This window comes from Haliotis rubra, unplaced genomic scaffold, assembly GCF_003918875.1.
Source record: "Haliotis rubra isolate DU_JTF1 unplaced genomic scaffold, ASM391887v1 Scf44, whole genome shotgun sequence".
Taxonomy (NCBI): domain Eukaryota; kingdom Metazoa; phylum Mollusca; class Gastropoda; order Lepetellida; family Haliotidae; genus Haliotis; species Haliotis rubra.
This window is the reverse complement of record NW_025767124.1, coordinates 2,710,762-2,728,840: the sequence shown is the minus strand read 5'-3', so window position 1 is coordinate 2,728,840 and position 18,079 is coordinate 2,710,762. Positions and strand designations below refer to the sequence as shown.

Sequence of the window (18,079 nt, the reverse complement as noted above, 5' to 3'; positions counted from 1 at the left end):
GTATTGAAAATGAAAATGAAATTGTAGTTATGGTAAGGTAGATATGGTTTCATCTTGTAAAAAGTGGGGGGCTAAGCCCCCCCTGTTCCTACGCCCCTGATCTTTAATGGATAATCTGCCAGTTTTTACACATGAGCATGCTATCCACACAAAGATTGATGTGGGCAGCAAGAGGTAGAATCGGTCTCAAAAGCCAAATGTTTAAGCCAAATGTGCCCTGTACCTTTTGCTGAAGTAGGCAACAGCTACTGACAATGGCTGGAGAGTGCCGTCTGCCACCATGACGTTAGCAGGAACACAATAAATGTCAGTGTCTTGATGCTGCCCCTTCATTAGAGAGCAGTTCAAACATTCATTTTCTGAAAAGGGATATATTTGATGATTAGATGTCTTTTTTTTTTAATCTGGATGAAAATCACCTGAGTAGTAGAATTTGTCAGATGGAAGTCTTGCAGACCTGATATATACTGACAGAGAACTGTTGTTGCTCCCTAATCTGGGCTGGGTTTAATTACTTCTTTGGCAGCCCTGGTAGAGCTGTTATATCACCAGTAAGACGTTAAACCCATTCTAATCATGAGACTGAAACTGGCTTTGGGGTATTATTGTTTTCAACAGTTCTGCGATTTCATGTCTTTGTAATTATGGTTTGGTCATGAGGGTGCCGTTATACCCATATCCCATCAGAAGTTTTTCCTACTACTGGTGATTATATTTGCCCGAAGTCACTTACTCCTTTTCCCTGTGACTTTATTGTCAAGAACATATTTTTCATATACAATGTGTATATGCAAGCTGTCATTTACAGCGATTGTTTGTGGGAAGTTGATAACATTAAGTACAAAATGCAACATATCATATATAGAATTCTGCTCAAGTTGAGTAGAGCTCTCCTCTCAGAAGTTAATTGTAAGTTTTGTCTTACACAAAATGTTTGAGGTATATTGACAATGTACTGGTTCCAATCAAAATTATCACCATTGCTTCCATACAGTATTATAAAGACTATTATGCTATTATAAGCTACCTACCATTTGCATGAACATTGAATCTAAAACACGAGTCTTGGCTGAAAGCTTTGAAAGGGCTAGAAAAGCTACTGTTTAAAAACAGACCCTGTACCAGGGGTGAAGGCTAGTTAGATGCGATTACCAACCCTTGTCATATATCCCTAGAGGAATGTTGTATACGCTCTTCTCCTGCACTAACCAATTGTGTACCAGTATCTGGATTGTCAAGTGTTTTGAGTATAATGTAGCAGTTTGGCTGGACATCCGTCCTGGAGTAAACTGTTGATGTGTACATTTCTCAGTTTGTGTCAATGGTGAGTACCAATCATGTGATGTAGATATGCAAGGGCATATTTCACTCACTGTATGTATTAAATTAAATATTCTAAATCATGACATGCTTGTGTTGTCTTCTTTTATGAGCTCTCTTCGTTCACACACTGCTGGGTTTGAGAAGAAAAAACCCCAAAGAAGCCTTTTTACCACTTACACCAATGGTGAATTTTTCTGATGCACAATTGAGTGACATGGACTTTCAAAGTCACTCTGTATGAACTGGACACAAGACAAGCTATTGATCACATAAACTTAAGTTTAATTCACTTTTGATTGTACTCCAGTCCGTAGTGTTAGGTTGGAGGAAAGCCCACCAGAGTGTGGTCTACATCTTTCATTACATTTTTGTTTGCTTAGTCTATGAGAAACTGACGCACAATACGACCATTATGTGCAGTCCAAGTATAAGTATAAGTCGAGTGTAAAAAATACTGAGACTTCCATATCTCCACCAAGTTGGTCTTCAAGTAGTGCAAGTGAAAACAAAAAACACAATTTTTAAGTTGTAATTTCATTGAAGACGTTGCATATTTCACAATACATATATCAAATAAAAGTGGTATATCATAGCACATTATTCCCTATATTAAACAATGTAATAATTACAGACTGGTGCAGACCTACCTACAAGGTTACTTTAAGGGTAACTCTACAAAATTCCTTTTTTGTGATGGTTGCTGTCCTGTATCTCAAAGACCTAAGAACATGCCTACTAGATTGCTACATCGTTGCTACTAGGTCCAATACACCTTGTTCCTCCATCACCAATGAATCCATAGGACCACGCTAGTGCAGTGATAACAAACATCAAACTTTATTGGCTAATGAGGTCATGTGTAACTGACAAGTTAAAATGAGCCAGGGCTGTGCATGGCCTTTGTGTAAACCCGGACATTGCTTTACATATGTCGATGAGTGAGTGTGGTCAATCAATATTCCTGCAATATCATGGCAGGGGACACGAGAAATGGGCTTCACACATTTTGCCCATGTGGGGAATCGAACCCGGGTTTTCGGTGTGACGAGCAAATGCTTTAACCACTGGGCTACCCCAGCACCCCAATCAAGAAACAATGCTATGTAAACAATGACCTCTGCTGCCCTCCCTACATCTGAAACCAGGCAGTTGTTGGTTCAAATAAACTGACTGTGTCGTAGCTGCATGTATTCACTGAACAATGGAGGAACATACTGTGTATAAACCCATGAAGTATTGACAATGGACTGCAATATAACCAATATTTGATTAATAACAAGGATCAGAACCTAGTTTTGCCTCTTTTCATATTTGTTTAATTCAAAGGATGAAAAATTTAATTCTGGCACATCATTTTCTAGTTTGAAGATGCATATCCAGTGACCAGTTTACACTAATATCAATGTGAGATCCTATGCAACATACCTCGACTGCTCTTATCATAAAATATCATTAATGATATATTTGTAGGCAAACCTTTTTACCAGCAATTTGAGGATGTACAGCCAGACCATTTACACTAAATATAAGGTGCTGAAAATAATCATTTCTAGATATTCATTTACTGAAAGATGTATGTACAAAAGCATGTAAGGAATTATGAGTGCTATAAACTGGATTTTGTTTTCACAACAGACAAAAAAGTAATTATTTTCCTTCTCAGTCCTAATAAAGAATTATTTCTAAAGATTTGAGCTTGGTGAGTCCATACAGATGACTTGCCACCCTCCACTATTCCCCTGTGGCTACAAGACCAACTCTGGGACCAAAACAGGCACAGTTTGCATTCCACATAGATCAGAGGACAATTAAACAAGTATGTATGTGAAATTTTATATATACATGTCTCAATAGTGCAGGTACAGTCGTCAAGAAAGTTACAATAAAGTTTAACATTCCAGTTTCAAGATATGCATGCACCAAAATGAATACAGCTTATTATTTAGAAGGTGTCAAATGTTTTGATAATACACACTTTATATGATGTCTTCAAGTCATTAAAGTTACCTTTGAAATTGGACCTTTCATAAATACAATGCATCAGTATTAATGCCTGGCATATACATCACTTGGGCATAAAAACTGTTGTGGTTCTGACAGAATGAAGGCAAAGGCTTCCAAGAACTTAATCATCACTATGCTACAAATGTGGGTTTCAGATTACATCTTTCATATACATATGGAAACAAAGGCACACATACAGAAGAAGTCATTAGTTTTAAATGAATTTCGCATGCTTGTAGAAGCTCTAAGGGTATCAGGAATTAGCTGTTTTGACAAGTCAAATACTAACAATTCCCTTTGTTTTGTTCAAATCAGGAATCAAATTGAATCCAACATATTAATTTCTCCTGCAATGTTCTTTATTCTATCTTCATTGGTATATGTATACCTTTATTTCCTTATATTGAAAACGTCCATGTATCTTTTGGAAATACTATCATACCAGTATGACTTTAACCTCAACATCTAAGACACTATGATGACATGATTCCTCTGCTAGGACTTGGTCACAGTGCCAAGAAGCAAATGGAAGGGAAGTCAAAAAATATTGTCATGGAAAACCTACAAAACATGTCACCTGATAATCAATGTTGTTTTCTGTAGTTCAAAATGAGTGTCACTTTGTAACGGAAAAAAGTTTTGTCAGACACAATCGTAGCTAGACAGGACTTCTAAAGTAGTGGTGCTTAACTTCCTTCCAGGTGTATATGTCATAACAAAGTAGCACTATTTTCTTGTTACTTGAGAACCATTATGTGAGTACTTGTGTGGTGAGAATGATTTCCCATGTGGGAAGGAAACCCAAAGAGATGTATGTCGTAGACACTTATCACTTTGGTGAAATCACCGAGCACAGACATGGTGTTGACAAACTAATACGAGCAACTTATGAGATCAGACTGTTACAACGGGAGAAAGAATCATTACGGTGGGCCTGGCCAAATAATCAGAACCACAACAGCTTTAGTGCCAGGCTGCAACTGATTGGGGCAACAACGTATTGTGAGATGAGATGCAGTGAAGCAGCTTATGGGTATGACCATGCATCTACAGACTGGATTGAGTACTTGGGTATACTTCATAACATTAACTGAATCATACAGAACAATTCGTGAGTCGCCATACAACAGGTCGTCAAGACTTGCTTGACTTCTTCGCTGCTTCCCTCGCTGAAAAAGTAAAGGAAGTTGAGTTAATACTTTGGGGTTCATATCTATTAACATGCATACAGAATGTACCACACATTTTAAAAAGCATTTTAGACATTTGACAGTTTTTAAGTCACCATTTCTAAAAGGGAAGGTCAACATAGCTATTATTGAGTTTGTGAGTGTGATATGGAGTCAAATTTCACACTCAATGGAGCCTTTTTACCATGTTGAAGAGTAAGTGCTCATTTGCTCAGACCTATGGCTAGATCTTGTTGCTAATAGTACTTCAATTATCTATCTATACCCATACATTTCAGCTATTCGAATGTACAAAATATATTTGACTGAACCAACCTATTCTTTCGTCCTCTTTCTTCTTGGCTGCTTCTTCTCTCTGTTTTCTAATGAGGGCAAGTCGAGCAAGATCTGCACGCGCCTCCTCTGTCTTCCCCTCTTCATGCAGTTGCTGATACCGTCGGGCAGCTTCCTGTTTCTCCAGTTCCTCCCTGACAGCACACAGTGAGGAATCAACAGTCAGCATATAACAGCTATATACAGGGATTTACAGGATGCGAATTCCTGTGTCCTATACGCATAAAAATTTATTAGAGCATCCACAGGGACGCAGAAAAAGTCCAAATACTTTTTGTAAAAATTCCAATCGAGTGACAATAAGTTATCACTGAAAATTAAGAGTATGAGTCCCAGGGACCCTCAAATACAGGACTCAAGGTAAATCCCTGTATATAACCAGACATGGGAGCAGTTGGTGCCAGACAAGCAAACTGTTACAGTACAATGACAGTCAAAAACACACTCAACGGCTCTAACAGTAAAAGAGGGAACGCTGTGCACCAGTCAGCAAAACTCCAGCTATAGTATATCACATGTCCCCATGAACAACCCTGTCTGGACCGGACAAACAAGTGAGTTTAGTTTTACGCTGCTTTTAGCAATATTCCAGCAATATCAGGGCAGGAGACACCAGAAATAGGCTCCATACATTGTACCCATGTGGGTAATTAAACCCAGGTCTTCAGCGTGACGAGCAACACTTTAACCACCAGGCTACCCTACCACCCCCTACCCCACAAACAAGTGAGTGACAGAAGGAGCAACAATGAAACTGCTGGGTGAAGTCACATACCCTGACCACTGAATTTCCACCAGAGTCTTAAGACAAATATGAGCCAATGTTAATTATGGAGAGCAGCATCACCATAACCTTTTCAATAATTATTACTTACTATGTAAAACAGGTGGTTTGATTGGCTTTTGTCACTTTTTGTTTTATAAAGAATCTTATGTTTGGCTCAAGCCAACATGAACAAAACTTTCTATAGGCATGAAAAAGAAAACCTCATGAAAGTGTAAAGCATCCAAATATGCCACTGAACGTTTTGCTTAAAAAGGGAAGAGAAAAAGACAATCACTCTTGCAATGGAAGAGTCAGACTAAAAAAAAAAAGCCTTTCCTATTAATTAATTTGGAAATCAGCCAAGCTCAGACCTGTTTACCGGCAACTTGTCATGCCAGTAGTTCACTAAGAATCTGTCAGTAGTAAACAAAAACAAAACAAATTCCGCTGAAAGTTGTCACTATGAAATGTAACCTTAAGGCACCCCAATTGCCAATGACTTGAGTATTTAGGCATGTTTCAATTTTGCAATTACTGCTTTAATTATTTTGGCAATCACTCTGTACATAATGTCCAGTAGTTAAGTCAGACAGTTACGTTACATCATTTACTTCCTACAAAAACCACTGACGAATGCAATGAATTCCTTACCGTTCTCTCCTTGACAGCTGGGTTGAAGCTTTTGAATCTAATTCTGTAACTTTTCGTGCCGTCCTGTTTCCTGTTCGGTTTGGATTGTGAATCTCTATCAAATGTTCTACACCCTTGGGACGAGCCTCCTGTAATAAGGAATTAATTTGGTCATGACACAAAGGAATTCTTCCTTAATACAAAGCTTAAAGTAACCATCAAAGAATCATCATATTTGCAAATAACAGTACATTACAGTAACCTCTAAATTGGATTGAACAAAATGTTATGTAAACACACAAGAATGGAATATTTTGATAAGAACTAACAACTGGGAATGTGAAATGACAACAGGGCAGAAATATGAATGCCAATGGACTAGTGAGTGAGTAAGTAAGGTTTTACGATGCTTTTAGCAATATTCCAGCAATATCACAGGGAGCCAATGGACAAGTAATGGGAACTGACAAAGGGGTAGAAACAGCAGAAGACCAAATAATAGTTCCACACAATGGAATGTCACCTGACTAGGGCTGTTGGTAACAGTATTTTATACACACCTCTCCATCTGACGAATCCTCTTCACTCGATGAATTTGGTGGCAATTCCCCAACAGCACCTCGTTTGTTTACTTCTTCTGGTTCATTTTCATCATCACTATCTTCTATGCCCTTCTTTTTCTGGAAAATCAGAGAATGTTGTGCAATGTAAACGTATAATCAAAAGCTAACATGGTGACAGATATGTCAATTTTCAGAACAGAGCCATTCTAATTAGAGTAATCTGAAGAACTTGACCATATAACCCAAAGGAGGAGGCTATCTTTCTAAATTAAAATGAACCTCACAACATATAATTTTTTTCAAAACAAACAGTTCTCATTCAGTTTCTGCACAGCCAAAATTCTTTACCTTTCTGAAATTTTGGTCCTGACAAATGAAAACTGCACAAAACTGCACTAATGTGTAGAACTACCTACAGAATGTAGATGCTACTGTGCTAAGAGAAACAAAACAAGTTGCAAAGATTCTTGATCGTTATTATTCTCCATATGGAACTGACCATTGGACTGACTGACTGATTTTGGTTTTACGTTGCTTTTAGCAATATTCCAGCAACATCACGGCTGGGGACACCAGAAATGGGCTTCACACATTGTACCGATGTGGGGATTCGAACCTGGGTCTTCGGCGTGATGACTGATCAGTGGAGACACAGAAATCAGATATGTATGGTTTCATGCTCTGCCCACCAAGAATATTGAAGTCTCCATGTTGAATTACTGATAAGAAATTCATCTGGAGGAAATCATCAGACTTCAATGTTTTTTGTTATTTAATGCCGCATGCAGCAATATTCAAGCCATATGGCGGCAGTCTGTATATAAATGACCACCCGATCCCGTTAGTCGGCTCTTACGACAAGCATGGGTTACTGAAGACCAATTATAACCCAGACCTTCATGGATCCAGACCTTGTTAGGAGTCTTTTCACAGTTGTAGGAAGTGATTTTATTAACATAGAGATAGATTCTAATGTGATTTCCTCAAAACATCAGTATTTTGCTCTTTGACAATTTAAATATGGCCCTGTTGCCAAAGTATGTGTCCGAGTATTGTTTTTTTAATAACATTGCAAAAAATAGTTCATAATTTTAAATCTGGGGATAATATATGGTCAACTGAAATGTAATAATTGTTTAAGACATTGTAAAAAGTGATAGATTTAATATATTAATCATGTCATTTTGATGTGACTACACCCTGGCCAGTTAATTGTCCTGCTGTGTCTGAGGACTCATGATGTCATGACTGATTGTTTGGCCTGCATTGTTGAATGGGTTTATGAGACTGCATACCATCCTATAAACTAGGTATGGAATAATTGTCATTCCAACTCACTCTCCATTCTCTGGCTTTTGCGTCTTTCTCATCCTGTTGCTCCATCTCACGAGGATCGGTGAAGTGGCGACTTTTGCCTTTGTGGTTCTTTTTGCCACCACGGCCGCCGCCTCCTTTGCCTAATAAGTTTAACAAACATTTCTGTTAAACATCACTTTGATCAAGTAAAAAAATATGTGAGTGTGAAATTGTGTTGGGTTGTATGCCACTCATAGCATCACTGAAGTAATATAACAGCTGGGAACACCAAGAATGATCTACTGTTAATCAAATTGTCCTGGTTAGAAACAGAACCATGTAAACAGTGACAGATTTTGTGTACCAATCTGAGGAATATCGCAGACTGCCATTACACCCATAAAGACTATTCTGGTTAGGGTGAGTTGAGTTTCAAAAACTTGAATTTCTCTCCAGGAAATTGTGTCCTTCTTAATTTATGTCAAATGAATATTCACTGCTTTACTGAGACCAATAAAAAAGATATACAATTGATGTGTTAAATTTCACTCACAAGACATGAACCAAACTGCAGTTAACTGAATCTGACTTGCACAACAAAACGAAATCCATTAGAAAAAGTGACATATTTACAGATGGCATTTGCATGATTTGAACACAGAGAGTAACTGGTAATTACACTTCATTACCAAAAACGTAACAGGCAAACTTCTATGAATTTTCAACTTTATCTTTAATTTAAAAAACTCTGGGTTTGGTTGATCACATGCGTTCTAGAGCCACAGCTCCACGTTTTCACGTTTACCATTTGGTAACTCATACGAGGAAAAACGTTAGGTACAACGATTCTATATCTAAATCTTTACAAAGAGAAATATGTAAAGAAAAGGAAAGACTATCGTGGCGTAACGTGTACCTCTTGGCATTGTTCTTATTTCTTAAAAATATTGCAGGACTTCTGAGTCAACAAGCACCCTTAGTGGCGGAAGAACTACTGCGCCATCTACGGGGATCATAAGTTATTTGGATAAAGTATTTTATGGCGTGACGTGTTTTAGTGATATATCCTGAGAAATAGACGAAAGAAACGTATAATTTAGTATATTGTACATCAATTGTGAAAAATAGTGACATTTCACTTCTATTTAATTCTGAGAAGCAAGCTCCTCTAATAATATATTTTTAAATTATCAATTTCTCCCTTCTCACGGGGAAATGCGAAGTTTGCCGATTGCAGTTTCTCTCGTAATTCCGCGAGACTTTACGGCTTTACTGGCAGATTTCATCGTACTGAAAACAACGTTTAGGTCAACATGCCAAAAGTAAAGAGGAGCAGGAAACCCCCTCCAGATGGATGGGAACTCATCGAGCCTACTTTGGATGAACTTGATCAGAAAATGCGCGAGGGTAAATATCACTAATATCCATGATTATCCCAGTTTAATGTTTGATTTTTGAAACTGTCCTGTTTTCGATCGTTCAAATTGTTACACTACACAGTCATTCTCAGTTAAGTTGTACAAATTGCTGTCGGACTGGTTACAACCCCCGCTATCCCTAAAGTGAAACTGATTTTCATATGAAATCGACAGTATTCAATAGTCAAATGCAATAGAAGTATATGGTAAACTACAATACCCAGATAGCATTCGGACGTTGGGCCAACGTCTGAATGCTATCTGGGATAGTCATAAACATTTGAGAAAATATTTGAAACTGACTGTTCCTTTACAATTGGTTATGATTTTCTAGCTGTCGGTGAAAGATATTGCCGTCAATGATTCCTTTCTAGAAAATAATCCAAAGACAAGTCAATGTTATAAACCAGCATAATAAATTCAAAGTGAGCTTTTATATTTAAGAACATAAAAATCAAGGATGAGAAAGAAACAGAAAGACAATATTTTGTTTCAATTTTGTCGGTAGAAGTAACGTAATTCACGTTGTGCTAACTGGTGTACATCACAGGGGCTTGTAACACTAAAAACTGCCATCAAGGTATGTACTATCACTGATGGGGTCTTAGCACTATTATATAAGGAAAGGGATGTAACGAGGTCAACACACCAAGTTCGTTTCAGGGCGAATTCAACAATGCTCACTGTATTTATCCAATTTAAAGTATGCACACATATCAAGCCTATAGATTTACCTACAAAATGGGACATACTGCACAAAAATCGAAGCAGTACTTTAGGAGCTAGGGTCTTCGGAAGCTTGAAAAAGATCGTGATTTCTCGATTCTGAGCCAAAATCCCTGCTCTCAATTTGTAGCGGTAACTCACCCATTTTCTTGTTTATTTTACAGTATACACAAACAACATTCACTAAAACATGTTGAACTGATGGCACCTGTCAGCGAGCTAGTTGCCATTCTTTCAGAGACACTTACATTTCACTGTCATAATGAGTTTACGTATATTTATTCATCGCAAACAGAATTGTGTCGTACCCATTCGCCATTGACGACCTTGGCCTTAACCTGCCCCGCACTGAAAATAGTCAGCGATCTGATGGGACATATTTTATTTATAGCCAATGAGCTCCATTGCTCTTTTAAGTGCTTAAAAATGTAATTTGAGGAAAATCTGAACAGTTCTTATCACCTTTTGAGTTGTGTTGAGACAATGGCAATTGTTTACATTGAGAAAAGTAAACCACATGGGACTGATGATGTGTTTAAAGAGCACTATTTTCTGTGTAAAGTTTGGCTAATTAGTTTGGCTCATATTGAAATAAAAAAAGTGACAGGCTTTTGCAAAATGCTGAAATGTGTGTCCAATATGCAGTTGTACACAATGAATGCAGAAAAAAATACACATACCTGGATTGCTTCCAAAGAGACATACAATGATATTTACTTTACCAAATTCTTCACAAGAAATATGAAAATCATGTGATTGAAATAATCACATTTTTATTACCTTAGGTGAACCTCATATTTCCAATAGAGACATTTGAAATTAAAGTACTGTCGGAAATAGAAAAAAACTGGGTTTGTTTCTTCACATTTATATCCAGAATTTATGTAGGTTATATGTGAAAGTGTGAAATATCTGTTCAATTAAGTTCGAGCTAACTACAGTCTCAGTGGTAGGGAGATAAGAAATGTGAAAAAAGGACTTTACTGAGGAGAGATTGGTACAGAAATGACCAATGTTTTTTTGTGTCCAACTCGACTTATTTGGAACAGACCTTGGCTTTATGCAAATTAGTGTGTGATGATATTGTATTACAAAGGACACTTTTTAAATGCTCATTTTGAAATTTGACTTAACTTCATTATAAACGATAGCTGACATACAAAATAAATTTTAATTTGTGAAACTCTTAAGGATGTAGACCAGTGAAGGTCCGGGTTAGAATATTGATCTTCAGTAACCCATGCTTGTCGTAAGAGGCGACTAACGGGATCGGGTGGTCAGGCTCACTGACTTGGTTGGCACGCGTCATCGGTTCCCAATTGCGCAGATCAATGCTCATGCTGTTGATCACTGGATTGTCGGGTCCAGACTCGATTATTTACAGACTGCCACCATATAGCTGGAATATTGCTGAGTGCGGCGTAAAACTAAACTCACTCACTCACTTAAGGATGTAGCTACCATGGACTATCACTATAAAAACAAACAGGTAGGAGGGATCGTCTCAAAAGCAAAACCAGGTCAGGTGTTGCAGATGGTGGTTGGGGTTGGGTTGATTGATAGAGATATCAGCAAAGATAAGATAATCCTTCAGGGGAATTAAACTGGGCAAGTAACAATTTACAAATTATATCCAGTCCTGTCGATCTTCAGGTGGCCATGCTACCTATATATTTTAAGACATTTAATATGATGGCAGATTTAAGCCTTTCTATGGGCATCACACTGTTTTACATATCTCAACATAAACTTTATGAGACATGTCAGATGTTAATCAATATATGAGACATACTCAACACACAAGAAAACGCATAGAATATCTTTGAGAAGACCCCTTGTGCCTGTACATGTGCATTACTTGCCAGGTGAGTCAATGGTCCGTCGTCATACCTGGCTGAGCGACCTAAGTGTCATCTATAGTCTGATCTATTGTTTTCAGCAGCTATTCATATTTTTTCTAAGTTTTGCCCAATTTTAGGAATAAACATGCTTTTCTGGATACGCTATTGTGCATCCCACTGAACGCCCAGTTAGGCCAATGTGGGTTATTTCAAAATATGCTATTTGCAACTGTGTAAATTTTAGGGACACAAAGTAACAGCCAAAAAAAAGTTTTTTCTATTTCTGACAGTACTTTAATCAGCGCAGTCCCTTCGACTCCCAGTTTTGTTAGTCAAGGTACTAAAACCCTAAGTGTGAATGGTAAATGTGGGGCCTTTGCTTGCAGGAAAACAAGGTGGTTGTGCTTTTGTTTCAGTAATGCAAGTCATGTTTTGCAAACTGATGGGTGATGTGTGACTGCATCCTTGGTAAATTATTAGTTTAGTAACTCATAGCTTCACATTATGACATGACTTCATTCTTCACATCCACCTAATTGGAATCCATAAACGTTTATTCAAACAAGTGCCTAACAACAACAGAATGAGTAAAGTGTTGCAATTTTTGTGAATGCTTTATTGAGTCATGTTTATTTCTTAGCTGAAACAGAGCCACATGAGGGAAAGAGGAAGGTGGAGGCACTGTGGCCTATATTTCGCATCCATCACCAGAAGTCACGATATCTGTATGATCTTTTCTACAGGAGAAAAGCTATCAGTAGAGGTGAGACTTATTCATATAGATTAGCATCTCCAACATCAGATGATTCGAATCATGATAATGGTGTACCTGTAATTGCTGACTTCTGAAGTGACAAAGGGGGTGGGGTGGGTTGCACACCCCTGCAACCCCCTTCTGGATCCGCGTATGCTGTTGATCTCTCGATTGATCACTGGAATCGAGATTCGATTATTTACAGACTGGCGCCATATTGCTGGAATATTGCTGAATGAGGCATTAAACAAAAAATAAATGAAAACAAAATGAGGCCTAAAAAAATGTTGTGGTTCCAATTACCCGACCGACCCTTGAATTCTGGTGCTGACCCTAGATTTTTTAGAGGTATGAATAAAATAAGCTTTCAGATATCATTGTTTTTTCCTGGCACCAACGGACATTGGTCATTCTGATAAAGAAAGTCAACATGATGTCCGCAAGCTTGATTGAATAAACAATGAATTACACATTGATGAATTATTAGTTCATACTTTACTTCTAACAAAAATGTAAAAATATGTAAAAAATTCCTACCTATCTACCCTAAATTTTAAAGAGGTGTAATCGGAACCACAACATGTTTTGTTTGTTTGGCCTGATTGCCATTGCTCGTGAGGCAGTACTGATAAGTAGAGGGTGTAACATGTCATTTGTCACTATTACTGTCTGACCATGGGCAACAGAATTTTGTTGATATCAGCAACGTCTGGAACTTCCAATTTCCAAGAAATATCATTGTAGGTACATTGTAGGTATATAAGTGACGATTCAAATGACATAATTTGAGCCACCGACTGGTCACTATGTTAACTGACAATAGTAATTAGGTAACTGTTTTGACAACTAAGCAAAGACTTTGTTATGTTCCAGAACTGTACGAGTACTGCCTGAAGGAGGGGATAGCAGACAAGAACCTGATAGCCAAGTGGAAGAAACAAGGTTATGAGAACTTGTGCTGCCTCCGCTGTATCCAAGTCCGCGACACCAACTTTGCTACCAACTGTATCTGCAGAGTACCTAAAGGAAAGCTTGAAACTGTAAGTGTTTTTACATCTTTGGGTGCGTGAAGTGTTTCAAGAGAACCTTGGCCACAGTTATACGTTGCTTCATTATGATCTATACCATTGATGTTCTCATGATCAATTCTGATAATTGAAAGTAATCTAAGAACAAAGGTTTTGTGGGTCTTGCATGTCCCAGGGATGAAAAGTGCCATAGTCAAATACAGAGTTGTGTCCCTTAGATGTGCCAGGATTGTTGGTCATAGGGATCAAAGCATAGATTTACCTTGATGTTGATTTTTGGTCTGTCACAGGTGTGCAATTTTAGCCACGAGTCCAACGGCTGAGTCTAGTAAAATACTTTTGGTCCATGTGATAACAGTAAAATCTAAAGAAAATGTTGTTAAGAGCCATGTTCTGGCTCTTAGTGTTAAAAGGTTTTCCCACAGTCTACTGGCAGTGCCATTTCTGTGCTTGTGGGTGTTACCATAGTAACAATGACCAATGATCTATGACAAGGTGTGATGTCATTTGAAATATTTTCAAAGTTGCTTAATACTGGACTTGCTAATTTCATTGGAATATGCTTACATTGTTTTTTTTGTATATTTTTTCAGGGCAAGATTGTTGAATGTATACACTGTGGATGCAGAGGCTGTTCCGGCTGATTCAGAGAAAAGTGGGATTTTGTTTTCAACTAATCTCAGACCTCATGTGACCTTTACAAGTCATGAAGATTTCACACACTTTTTTAATTATCCATTTGGCTCATTGTAGTGTGAATACAACAAATTCATATGTGACATATTTTTAAATTTGTTTGCATATTTTATGGATTTGTTTGTATTCATTGTAAGAAAAAGAATATGTCAGTCACAATCATGTTGTTTGCCTTATTGATAATTAGGATGCAATTTGGTATGTAGATATTTTCAAAGGTTTTCAGTCATTTTATGTGTGTAATTTGGGATCGGTTATGTATGTACAATTCAATACACTTTTCACAAACTTTCAATGATACATCATGTATATATTTCTCACTCTCAGCTTATGTAAATATGAATGTTTCTGTCACCATGGTAACTGTTTACTATAGAACCATTTTGGATGAAGTAATTTGTGTTTACAACAGTACGCTTGGTGGTGATAGATTCACAAGAGAGTACATAATTTTCAGTTTTAACAGTAAGTGTGGTTCTAATGTATGTGTGAATAAAATGGGAAAAATCAAAAAGGTTTTGTGAAGTTTCATTTATTTGTTTCACATAATGGCTAACATGCGGACAGGCAAGTGGGATGGCAGAACTAAACACCTAGGTTTGATTTTCTGTGTGAGTGAATGTGACGTGTCAGTGCTGCACGTGCGTGTCTGACGCCAAACATCTTCTCATCGAGTGAACTTAAGATGTTTCCATAGTTGAATAAACATTTTAAACATATTCTTGGGGTCTCCTGACATGATGTTACTGTGCACTGCTACACAAAGTATAGAACTCGCTCACTTAACTGAGAGTGTATGGACAGGAGAGAACTAACTGTGTGACAAAACGCAGCAACGAAAACAGTGCACAAAAAGCACCTGAGAACATTTAACTGTGGACATGAAAACATGGATTTTCACGTGCACATTGAACGGGACATGTGATTTCGTCTATTTTAGAGTTTAGTTGTGTGTTGTACCTCAATGTAGCAACATGTAATAATGTTTCATTTCCAATACGGGAATTTAGAATAGAAATGTTGCATAAAAGCAACTTAGTTGTTCACCTATAAAAGTGGACTTAAAACACAAAGGTGTAAAAAAAAGCATTTAGAGAGTATATTGTGTAGTTTAATAGCTTTAATAAAAGTTGAATTTGTTTTAGTCAGAATTGTGTTTTGATATTTTGAGTTATCTTCACTCCAGTGTATGTTGCCAGGTATTGCACCCAGCTGTAGTTTGTCAAAGATAATATGCTTTTGTGGAGAGTAGAATAAATGTATTCACATGCTTTCTGTCTGTAGTATCTCTCAGCTCAGTGATAAGATGATGACCATACACTTCAAATGCATTTTAGAATATTTTCATTGGCATGTTCATAACTGAGCTGGGTTTAACTTCACTTTTAACTGTATTCCAATTCTATCACAGTGTCAGATTTATGTGCGAGGAAATCCAGAAGTGATGCATGTTTTAGTTATGTCCATGGGATATACTAGATATCTGATGTCTGTGTGATACACATCATGTGATGGCCATGTGATATACAGAGTTTAATGACCATGTGACTGCCTGTCATTTATTCACTCAAAGCAGCAGAAAGATCCATCATAAAACTTGAATTCAATGAAAACAAACAACTTGAAAACATTCAATCGTTATAATATATAATTTATTTCATAATTTAGTAATGAGCATAACAATCCAGCATCCCTGATCAATATACACTTGTTCCTCGTGAATGGCTGTAGTCTATAATACTGCATATTCTGACAAATGTCAACACCTGTGCTTGTACATTGCATGAGATCAGATACTTGTGGGCAGCACAGTTATGTGTCAACGTTATTCATAATCTCATAAATGCCAAACCATTATATCAAGTGAAAGAGAATTGATATCAAATGAATCTCCTTAAATTCTTAATTCATATCAATCTTGGAATACTCAAGTTAGAATGTTGAATTTGTTTTATGGACTGAGTTTGATTCTCCAATGAAAAACACATATTAATGTTGAGGTTTGACAAATCTGACCACAAACATGGTTCACTAATTCTAGGCACAATAAAAGCACAAACATGAAATATGTACCAGTACATGTATTGAGGATACATAAATTCCAGTAATTCTCATTCAGATGTCTTCTTGTTGACTAAAATATTCAGTATCTTGTACATACCTGATAAAATGAAAGGACTTAAAACATTTCTCACAAATACCTACCTGCACTTTGTACTCTGTTGCCTGACAGTTAGTTGGTAGTATAAAATAACTTTGTTTTTAACACAGTAGTTCTAAAATTGGTCGAATGCCACATTCAACAGTTTTACAGTTAAATCACGGCATAACGGCTCAATCTTACAGTAAGTTGGGTTAAATGCTGCTTTTAACAAAATTCCAGTCATATCACAGCTTGTCGGCTTGACACAGGAGGAAAGCCCAAAGTGATGCAGGTCTCCTACATTTACCACTTATGGTTTGCTGACAAACAGAGAATCTGAGGGACATAATCACAATACACAAGTACATGCCACATGCACAGTATCACATAGGGAAGGTTAGTATCAACAGCTCAGTACTGCCAGCACTACTGTCAGTGTCATCACCAGAGTAAAGTGAAAGAGGTAGTTTCAACTCAACTTTAAATTCAACTTTAAACTGAACCAAGGGCACAGGTATGCTTACATATAAGTGTCATTTTTAGGCTAGCAGAAGACATGATTAGATCCTGGCACAGATAAGGCACAGCCTCAAACAACTGAACCCAACTATGAGTAAAGGAACATGATATGAACAAAGAGTGTGTATTATCATGATTATTAACAAGAAGAGAGAAATGGTGTTCCCAATTTAAGAAGATGGGTAATGATATTTATATTCCTAAATATGCTGTAGACAGGTACAATCACCGGAGTAGAATATCATGAAATAGCTGTAGGCAGTCACAGGTTATGAAAATCATGGCAAATACAGATATAAATTCTTTCTTTCATTCACAGTGTAGAAGCCATGCTCAAAATATTCCAGCAATATCACTGAGGGGTCTCCAGGGTTGGGAAACAATTTATAAGTGTTCTGAACACATCAATCCACTCCTAACACATGGGATCAAACAGATGCAACACTCTGCACAAACAGCACTGACTAGGTTTTCACTAAAACAAACAATACATATGAACCATATATATTCAGAAAAGCATGCCACAACCTGATCAATCTAATCATGACAATGAGGTGATCAATGCAGCAAGATGAGTTTGCAAAAATATATCCTGTCACAAAAACAACAATGAACAATGACCACAAATAAGATCATCTAAAGATTTAAATGACCTAAGTTGATAACGTCCTTGACCTGTAAACAAAGCTGTTCAGGGATAGATATGAATGCATTTCTAGATGCTGCCATGCATTGAGTGGAATGTCACCATCGCTGATGTTTGTTTGCATTCATAAGGAAGTTTTGTAATTGTACTTGATTATATTTTGTTTATGAACAAATGTTGTTTGATGCCCCAGTTGGCAATGT

The 18,079-nt window shown here is 37.2% G+C and overlaps 2 protein-coding genes across 2 annotated transcripts; one reads left to right on the top strand and one right to left on the bottom strand.

The window, feature by feature from the left end:
• Positions 1-1,841: 1,841 nt before the first annotated feature.
• LOC124289388 (28 kDa heat- and acid-stable phosphoprotein-like) lies at positions 1,842-9,133 on the bottom strand. The gene is made up of 6 exons (XM_046726009.1): positions 9,022-9,133; positions 8,148-8,266; positions 6,807-6,926; positions 6,268-6,395; positions 4,833-4,984; positions 1,842-4,496 (listed from the first exon to the last, which is right to left on the bottom strand). The coding sequence occupies exons 1-6, from the start codon at positions 9,029-9,031 to the stop codon at positions 4,462-4,464; spliced, it is 564 nt and encodes a 187-aa protein (XP_046581965.1). The 5' UTR covers positions 9,032-9,133; the 3' UTR covers positions 1,842-4,461.
• Positions 9,134-9,321: 188 nt separating this feature from the next.
• Positions 9,322-15,082, top strand: LOC124289389 (protein BUD31 homolog). The gene is made up of 4 exons (XM_046726012.1): positions 9,322-9,512; positions 12,731-12,853; positions 13,718-13,884; positions 14,466-15,082. The coding sequence occupies exons 1-4, from the start codon at positions 9,419-9,421 to the stop codon at positions 14,514-14,516; spliced, it is 435 nt and encodes a 144-aa protein (XP_046581968.1). The 5' UTR covers positions 9,322-9,418; the 3' UTR covers positions 14,517-15,082.
• The last annotated feature ends 2,997 nt before the right edge of the window (positions 15,083-18,079 follow it).